This window comes from Hylobates moloch, unplaced genomic scaffold (genome assembly GCF_009828535.3).
Source record: "Hylobates moloch isolate HMO894 unplaced genomic scaffold, HMol_V3 SCAFFOLD_2, whole genome shotgun sequence".
Classification (NCBI taxonomy): domain Eukaryota; kingdom Metazoa; phylum Chordata; class Mammalia; order Primates; family Hylobatidae; genus Hylobates; species Hylobates moloch.
The window spans coordinates 126,920,854-126,930,940 of record NW_026652277.1 but is presented as its reverse complement, the minus strand read 5'-3'; the positions used below and the strand labels follow the sequence as shown (position 1 = coordinate 126,930,940).

At 33.3% G+C, this 10,087-nt stretch overlaps 1 protein-coding gene across 6 annotated transcripts in view; it reads right to left on the bottom strand.

Annotated features, from left to right (window-relative positions):
• Positions 1-404: 404 nt before the first annotated feature.
• The window catches only part of CEP57L1 (centrosomal protein 57 like 1), an 83,326-nt gene continuing 73,643 nt past the window's right edge, over positions 405-10,087 (bottom strand). For 4 of the 6 annotated variants that reach the window (XM_058435459.1, XM_058435457.1, XM_058435458.1 and 1 more), the window contains 7 exons: positions 9,474-9,590; positions 8,117-8,194; positions 7,548-7,634; positions 4,331-4,408; positions 3,971-4,164; positions 2,718-2,862; positions 405-676 (listed from right to left, as the gene is read on the bottom strand). In XM_058435459.1, coding sequence (XP_058291442.1) covers positions 455-676; positions 2,718-2,862; positions 3,971-4,164; positions 4,331-4,408; positions 7,548-7,634; positions 8,117-8,194; positions 9,474-9,590 — 921 coding nt within the window. In that variant the 3' untranslated portion in view covers positions 405-454. Of the gene's footprint in view, positions 677-2,703; positions 2,863-3,970; positions 4,165-4,330; positions 4,409-7,547; positions 7,635-8,116; positions 8,195-9,473; positions 9,591-10,087 lie in introns of all 6 variants that reach the window. The other 2 variants (XM_058435461.1, XM_058435460.1) reach the window with 2 other exon arrangements.

Here is a 10,087-nt window from a genome sequence, read left to right as displayed (position 1 = left end):
TCACAGCTCTAAAACAAAATAGAAAGAAGGCACCAGGAAAGCTAAATGATCTTTCTGAACTCTGTTCATTTAACATTGGTTTTTAAGGTTCCAAACCTACTAAATGAAAAGTGGAATGAATGGTACTTGTAGCTCGGATTTAACTCAATTTTGAATATTGTCAATCTAGTACAATTTCTTAAATTTAGCTTAAGATATCTGCAAAGCAAACAATGTTTCCAAGACAAGATGAAGTTATGGGCTTCAATCAGTAAGAAAAATAAAACAGTAATTAATTTATTATTTGGAACCCAGTAGGTCATTAGGCATTAATTTTTAAATACTGCAACTTCATGTTTTATAGAAGCTAGAAACATGATTCAAAATGTCACAAAGTTATATTAAATTAAAACCACTTTAGACAATTCAAGGTATCATTGACAAAGTTCATTAAGGTGACAGTTTTACTGTTTTATTACTGTTCCCACATGATATCATCTCTTCTCAATTTCATTTGAAGATTATGAACTCGTATTGGATGAGAGCTGCTGTTTTTCTGAAAAAGGTTAGTGTCAGTCAAACATTTTCTGGGGATACTTTTTATGTTCTTTGATCCTCTAGGGTAGCTGTCTTCTTGCTGAATACCTGAAGCTTCACTCATCTTTGAGTTTTGAACTTTTTGCAGCAGTTTACGGACCTGGAGAGAAAAAAAAAATCTAACATTTTAGTCAAAAATATACTAAAAATACATTCCAAAATAGGTTGAATTGATGGTTTAAAGTTAAAAAGTTAAAATTGAACATTAAAAAGTTCAATTCAGTAAGTTTTTAATTTATTGAACATCTATTACATGCCTAACACTCTGCTTGTCAGGTAGAAATATAATGAAGAAAAAAGCTCTTACTTTCAAGGAGCTTACTGCTCCTATTAGTGAAAAAAAGCACATATGTGACAACCAGAGAATACTCTGAGCCAGGGTAACTTTGAATAAGACAAAAAGTGTATATGTAAGAAGGCCAAAGTCAGATAAGGTCAACATGGGCTGCAGAGATTGAGGGAAAGGTTGTATATAAGATTTTAAACTGGTAAAAACTAGAGAACAGAGAGGACAGAGAATAACCTTTCAGGTAACATTAACAGCAAAGCAAATAATCAGTTCTAGGAATGAGTATCAAGTTTTGAAAGTTATACACACACACGTGTGCATATGTATGTGTATATGTATATATATATATGTGTGTGTGTGTATAAATATGTGTTTTTTTTTAATTGCCATTCAGTAGTACTTTAAATTCAGGAATACTTTTGTGTACAAATACTTTTGTGTATTCCTGAATTTAAAGTACTACTGAATGAGAGTTTAAAAAAAAGTTAAGGGAATAACTTTATCACCTTGAGTAGTATATGGTAATAGTGGAGGCAGACAGAATTAAACAAAAACAATACATATCAACTAGCCAAAATCCATTTCTTCAAAGTCCAACCCATTACTTAAGCTATTTCACTTGAGCATAGGTCTAATTTGTAGAGCTGATCCAGACTTTGGGGGAGTACCTAGTTCTCTATTTGGCTAACAGTCAATTTTTATTACAGATATTACATTTATCATAATAAAATGCTTAAAATTTATACTGCTATAGCTATTATGGAATATAAATCATGTTTTTCAAAATATAGTATATATATACTACCTGAGTTTTAAAAATGATAATTCTTCTATTCCTTTCAAGTTTCTCCTATGCAATTTCAAGAAAGTGTACAAGTTGTAGAATTTTCACTCCAAAACAATCATACAGAAATTTTTACTTACTATAGCCTTAAGAGCCAGTAAAATAAAAATATTTGTTTTAAAAATTTCACTTCTTTCTTTCTTCCTTTCCTTCTTTCCCACAATAAGAATAAAAGTAATAATATTCTGCATCTTTTATTATTTTCCTATAAAAGGCGGGGAGGCTTATTTGTGACATTCATATATCACTAACTTATATGAATGATGATTTTGTCCATAGGCAGATGGCTACATGATGTGACTTGAGGGTTCCTGGGAAAGGCTCCCTCTGCTTTCTGCTCCAGCAGTGTAATAGTGCTGCAAGTTCAACCTACGGAGTCATTGTCTTGGAATTAAATATTACATTCCATGATTTTTCTGTTAAAATAAGAAAACTGTTAGCTATTCTTAGTTATTACATCTTAACATACAAGTATAGAGTTTTCCTCACCATCCCTGTCCTACTCACTACAGCTAGCTGAGTATAGGACCCCAGGGAATGGAACATAACACAGCTTGTTTTGGGGAAAGGGGAAATCATGCTTTAAGGACTGGGGCACTGCTTGGGAGCCAGGTTTATGTCTGGTAGTGAATGAGAGACCTGCTGACAAAACGGGTATCATTAAGGCATTAGAAGAGAGAAGGAAAATGAAAAAGAATGCTAAAAGGGTAACTGGAGGGCTGCTAAGGCAAGTTTAGTCTGCCTCACAATTTCCCCACAGCAATTTCTGAATACATAACTGAACTTATTTGCTCACTTAAAAAATTTTAACTTGGAGAGTTATGTAGGAGGTCCATGTTATTCCAATGGGACAGATGGCTCTATTCTGTCATAGGCCTAAGGGACTACCATCCATCTTTTCACTAAATCCCATATACAGACCTCAAATTTGGAAAGTCATACAGAGATACAACACTGAATCCAGATATTTTATCTTTTTATTAAAATCTCTTACTAAAGCCTTCTTACACTGTCTTGATGCTTCTTCACTTTGGAGATTTGTTCTCCTTTAATTTCCATTTTCTTGAGTAAACACTCTAGTTCACATTCTATGTCGTCACAGACTGAATGGCTTTCAGTTTTCTTCATTTGTTTCAGTAGTTCTTGGTGCTCCCTATGAAAGAATAGCAAATATTAAGCACTATTATAGTTTATTGCATATATTTCTTTGCCATAATTAAGCAATTTTCTGTTAAATCATAAATTTTAGTCAGTTAAATATTAACCTTTAAAAACAGCCTCTTTCTTTAGGGTTAATTAAATCTATGGTAAATATAACCAGGCTCCTGTGATTTGAAATTAAATACCTTTAGAAATATCTTAAGACTGCTAAGCAACTTTTAAAAACATCCGAATTCCTGATGCTCATAGCTCAATGTAGCAAAATGTGTGATGTCTTTAACAGAGGTATTGAAGGGCTTTCTTCCTCATTATTGATATAGGATCTTTGGAAAAATTCCAGCTGTGGAAGTATCTGCCTGAAAAACTTCCGGATTTGGAGTTAGCCTACTGAAATGCTGTTAATAGAAAGAGTTATATATTCTACAGAGGTCTTAGATCAACTAGCTGGTCAGCCAAATCACGTAGTTCTGGAATTTCTGTTGAATATATATTTAAGCAGGTGGGCACAATATAATGTATCCCATATGGAAATCTTCTTTACTACAGATGCTTCAAAATTTGTAATGCAGACCAGCCAGAGTCTAAAACAAGGAATTACATTCCTACTTGTCTAATGAAATAATTCATTCAGCTAAAAGATTCTAAAACACAAAAGGAGAGCCTTTCTTATAAAAGCTTTTGTGAGTTTTAATCTAAGGTCATCAGATCCTGTATGTTAGAATGATGGTAATATCTATCAGTCCAGATTTTGGGAATACAGAAATACCTTAGAATGAAAAAGTAGTAGCTATAAAGAATTGAAATTTTAAATAGTAATAAATACAATGAAAAATAGTGGCAACAAACTGTCCAAATGGCTAAGTAACGTCTTTAAGAATTTATAAGTGGTATTGTTTTTAAGACTAAGAAGAAAAAGTGATATGGTACTTCTCCTGATAAAGAATAAAAATACTGGCCAGGCACGGTGGTTCATGCTTGTAATCCTAGCACTTTGGGAGGCCGAGGCAGGAGGATTGCCTGAAACCAGGAGTTCAAGACTAGTCTGGGCAACATAGCGAGACACTGTCTCTTAAAAAAAAAAAAAGAATATAAATACTTACATGCTCATTTGGTCCAGCTCATCTTGCATTGCCATCAAAAGTTCAGACAAATTGTCACAAATGGAAATGGACTTTTCTGAGTCAGGAGGAATAGCCTTACACCAGAAAGTTGTTCTAGAAGGCTTGGGGAGACATCTAGTCTCAGTCACGTTAAAAGGTTTCTGAAGGATATGTGGATCACGATGTTGCCTCATCTGCAAAAAGTTTTGCATACTTGCATTCACAGAACAGCTTGCACTGGTACACTTATGGGAAAAGAAACAACTGAGAATAATTTTAAATGACTGAAGATATTTAAATAGCACTTACAACAAAACAGGAGTTTTTTTGAACAACTATCTTCATTTTATCCCCTCTCACCTTTTCAGCCACAAAAGGCAGTGCTCCAAACTTTGAACAAATTTGCCAAGGTGGTCCTCTCTTTATACATTTAGTTTTCTAGAGATTGGCAAGAAAAAAACGTAAACAAGAAATTATTTTAAAAGTTAGTTACAATATGAAGAACTCTCAAAACTCAACAGAAAACAGTGCAACTGGAAAATGGGCAAAAGACATGGACAGAAATTTCATTGACAAGGACATACATATGACAAACATACGAAAAGATATTCAACATCATTAATTATGAAAATGCAAGTTAAAATTACAGTGAAATATCACTGCACATCTATCGGAATGGCCAAAATAAAAAACAGTGACAATACCAAATGTTGGCAAGCATGCAGAGAAAATAAAATCACTCACATATTGTTGGTGGGAATACAAAATGGTACAGCCATTTTGGAAGACAGTTTGGCAGTTTCTTATAAAGCTAAAAATGTACTTATCACATGACCCAACAATTGCTCTCTTAGGCATTTATCTTAGAAAAATGAAAACTTATGTTCACATAAATACCTGTACACAAATGTTCATAGCAGCTTTATTTGTAATAGCTAAAAAACTGTGAACAATTGAAATATCCTTTTTTTTTTTTTTTTTTTGAGACAGGGTCTCATTCTGTTACCCAGACTGGAGTGCAGTGGTATGATCTTGGCTCACCGCAACCTCCGTCTCCCAGGCTCAAGCGATTCTCCTGCCTTAGTCTCCCAAGTAGCTGGGATTACAGGTGTGTGCCACTACTGCCCGGCTAATTTTTGTATTTTTAGTAGAGATGGGGTTTCACCATATTGGCCAGGCTGGTCTCGAACTCCTGACCTCGAATGATCCACTCGCCTTGGCCTCCCAAACTGTTGGGAGCCACCGCGCCCGGCTCCAGATATCCTTTAACAGATGAATGGTTAAACTGTGGTACATCCATAATGCGGAATACCACACAGAAATAAAAAGGATGTATTGAGACATATGACAACTTGAATGGACCTCAAGGGAAAAAAGCCAACCGCAAAAAGTTACATACTGTATAATTCCATTTATATAACATTCTTGAAATAATAAAATACACAGATGGTGAACAGATTAGAGGTTGCCAATGTTCAGGGAAGGGGATGTGTAGCTATAGAGGGATTGCATGAAGGAGTTTTTTAGTGGTGGAAGAGTTCTGTATCTTGATTATTGTGATAGTGACATGAATTTACACATATGATTCTCTCATAAAATCTACACATCTGATTTTTGTCTTGTAAAACTCTCCTACTGCTGTCAGTTACCATCTAAAATTACAACTCTAATCATGTCCCTACTCTTCTCAGAAACCTTCGATAGTTCCTGTTTATAGAATAAAAGTTCAAACTCTTAACATGGCACTCAAGGTCAGCCATTAGCTCACCCCAAGCTATATTTTCCATTTTAACGTTCATTATTATCCCATCTCACCCCTACTACTGGACTATTACTTATAGGTCCCTGGAAAAACCAACAATTCCCTCAGACTATAATACATTTTTCCTCATCTCAGTCTGTCAATATTTAATTCTTCAAGGCTTCCTTTAATATTGCTCTTGGATTACCTTTCACATACTCCTTTGTCTACACAGCACCACAACACTTTGTTTAAACTTCTATTAATCTTCTATTATACTGTTTTATACTTATATATTTATCTGTTTCTCACAAATTCCTGTCTTATCTTTTTATCACCTAGAGATACCAGCCTATGTAAGAGTTGAATGAACTATGTCCAGAACATGGAGAAACAGTGTGATGGGAAGCAGGTCTCTCATAGAGGCTTCTTGAAATCTGATCCTACTTTCAGCAACTTTAGCACTCCCTCCATCTTTAAAAAGAGACATCATTATTTGCATACCCTGTGAACTTGGGATTTGAACTAAGTACTTCCATAAAATGATTCTGCTGTTAATTACTCTCTTCTCTTCCAGGAGTTACCTTTTCTTTCTTTCTTTCCTTCATTTCTTTTATCTTCTCCCTGTACCTTCACTATTTTATAATAAATAGGTAAACTGAAAAAAGTTCCATTAACTCATCAGAGAAAGGATGCCATAAAACATACATATTGGGCAATATTGTTCCACTGGCAAATTACTTATAGTGATTTTTCTATTTGGCTTTGTAGCTGTGAATCTCATTGCACAAATAAGACACAAAAAAAATATTTAGGAAAGGAAACAGCCAAAATAAGTCATATTGGGGAAATATTGTTCGTTATTGTAGTTTGAAAATTCTTTAAAATGAAAAAATTATGAAAAATACAGCCCAAGTATTGAACATTAATTTTTATTTACGTAATAAAACAGTAGCCAAAGTTAAGTATACTGTTCTCTCCATTATTTTATTCACAAGCTAAGTATATGGCAGTGGCCAGAATTCCCAAATAGCATCTCCTGTCCCCCACAGCAAATCGCACAGAGAACACTCACTCCATTCATATCTGAATAAATAGTAATAATGGCCATCAAAACCATAATTCCAGAATCATAAGATTAAAAGGGATTAAAAACTTTTTTCATACCATTATATATAATTAAGAAGGGTTACTTGAATAGCATACATTCAAAACATCAATTCATCTAAAGAAAATATTGGTCTATAAAGTACTAACTCTCCAATCCTTACTTTTGGGCAAATTCACAAGAAATAAGCATAGAAATTACATACAACAATAAATTCCATATATAAATGACTTTACAGACTTAACAGGTCTATAAAAAACCCCTTATTTTTTATTGTCTATATATTACATAAAACTGCTTTCAGGATCTATTATGTTGTCAGTATCTACTGTGTTGTTTAGTGCCTCTTTTACAAAGTATCACAAAATATGCTTCTCCAGAAGTTTAAAACTAGAAAAATGTTAATCTTTCTAGAAAAACTGGAGTGCTTCCTGTTATTTCACAAAGATAGTTATAGTGTCCATTATATGTTCCTTTTTGCTTTGGTTGTCAAGCAAACTCAGAGCTAAATTTTGTACATGACTGCTGCTACTTTTTTTAACCTGAATCTTATGAAATTTTCTGTCCTTATACCCCAAACCATCATCCATTACTTGGCACGCATTATTGCATGACTTTTATTTTATATCTTCAAATCCTTTTTGGAAAGGGGTAGATACAAGCATTAAAAGGGTATATAAATAAGTATTAGCAGTATTTTTGTTTGGGAAAAAATTTTATATGCACACCTTTGAAGATTTCTTCTTTTCCTTGGAGTGCTTTAGATTTGAAACTGAAGACATTATAATTTTACTGATTTCAAGTCCAGTTTGAAGCTGTAATATTTTTAAAAAAGGTTATAACATTGATTTGTAACATGGAAAAACATTGTAATGAGATATCAGGTCTAAGTTTATAAATATAAAAATGCTTTTTGAAGAAGAAAAGAAAAGAAAAGAAAATCCAAGACACTGTTTTTGTACGTATGAAGGTCACTAAGTCTATTGGTAATTACAATAATTTTCTGTTTATAAAAGAATAAGTTATTTAATATACATATAGAAATCAAACTGAAAACAATCTATCCTAGGAGTTCCTTCAACTGAGAATATATGTATTTGTCAGAATTTCAGAAGATTAAAAGACCTCTTGGTAATACATCAATGTATCATACTGGCTGACTGAGAATCTATTATAATGAAAAGACAATTTAGGAAGCAGAAATTAGAATCTAGAACATAGGCTTCAGTTAATGAAAATAAAAATATAATAAAACATATATGGTTTACTGTGATAGATTATATAGTGCTATATTTACCTCAGAAGCTTTGTCTTGAAATAGCTTACGTTGATGTTCTTCTTCCTTAAGTTTTTCTTCTAAATGTTTAATCTTGTCCTGCAAAAGAGTAAAAACTAAGATTGTTATATAAAACCTAGAGCCAAATATCCTTTGTTTCTTTTCCAAATAGAGTCCTAGAGGGTCTTGATTCTTAAGAGTTTGGCAAATTAAGGCAGAAAATAAGAAAAAGGAATGGCACAAGATGTTAAGATTTTTCTTGGCTTTCTTCCCACTTCTTTCTTTGCTTCTTTACCTTCTATTACATACAAGGAGAACAAAGGGAAAGCAAAGAATATACACACACATAGGCTTTATTAACTTCCAGCAACAAAATCATTATGATGAAACTTTTAAGGGTACTAAAGGTGTAGGTCAAACAATTATAGTCTTGGGTCTCAACGTTTCATTCAAAACATAAAAAAAAAATTTCTACTATTTGCATATATGTGATAAGAGTAGTACTTTTGGGAGAACAGTGAAAAGACATAATAGAAATATACAATGTGGTCCTTGTTACTTAAGAGCTTATACAGATTGAAGATCCCTTATCTTAAGTGTTTGGAACCAGAGATATTTTTGATTTTGGAATATTTTTATTACCGTTTCGGTATCCCTAATCCAAAAAATCAAAATCCCATATGCTCCAGTGAACATTTCTTCTGAACATTATTATTAGTGCTCAAAAAGTTTTGGATTTTGGAGTATATCAGATTTTGGATTTTTGGATTAGGGATACCCAACCTATATTGTGTGAAAAGAAAAAAAGAGCAATATTCATAAAACAATAAAACAACAAAGCAAGGAAATAACTTGACAGGCACCATATATACATAGAACCTTATATGTGTAAGTATTATATCTTACATCTGTGGTGTGGTTCAGAATAGGAGGACAGTACTATTTCAAAGGGAGAACTTCCTGAGTGTTAGAGAGTTCAAGGAGGACTTCCTAGGGGAAGTATGACAGTGAGAAAACCCTATAAAATGGAAAGGATTTGGAGGGAAAAAGGATGAAGAGGGGAACTGGTATAGGCTTAATTTAACTACAAGCGGTGAAAGACAATTTTTCAATACCCTTTAGGTAAAGTATCTGACCAATGAAAATATCCTGCCATATTAGAAGTCAAAATTACAATTTCACATCAAAAGACAGCTCATTCATACTGTGACAGAACACATTAACTTTTCATTCTATAGGTGAGAATTCATATCTGGATTATAAAAAGTTGTAAATGAGGTTTTATAAATCTAAGATTTACTCTACATTCACATAAAATACCAATTATGCTTAACACTAAAGATTTATTCCTGTTGTCATCACTTCAAAGAAAGCTTACCTCAGCAGTTTTCTGAGTTGTTGTAAGTCTAAAACACTCTTTTTCTAAGACATCAAGCTTTTCAAGTTTTGCATACAGTTTCATCTGATCTTGTTCTTTTTCCCTCTGAAGCTGGGCCTAGAAAGGATAAAAATAAAATAACAACCCTGAATTTGGCAAGTAATGCCAATGGAACAAGAATAATACAATTTCTGAGAACTCAAAACAAAACATAAATATCTTAAGAAACATGTACATAAACACACACACTTTAGGTGCTTACAAGCAAAAAACAAGAAAATCAAATACTTTATGTTATTTATTTTTTTCAATCTTAAAGTCATAATTTTTTAAATTTAAGTTAAAAATTTTTTTTTCTGAAAATCAAACACTTTTAAAGAGCAAATATAACACGCAAAAAAGGCCAGGTGTGGTGGCTCATACCTGTAATTCAAGCACTTTGGGAGGCTGAGGTGGGAGGATTGCTTGAACCCTGGAGTTTGAGGCCAGCCTGGGCAACATAATGGGACCCCTCCTCTACAAAAAACTTAAAAATTAGCTGGACATGGTGGTGCATGCACACCTGTAGTCTCAGCTGCTTGGGAGGCTGAGATGAGAAGATTGCTTGAGCCTGG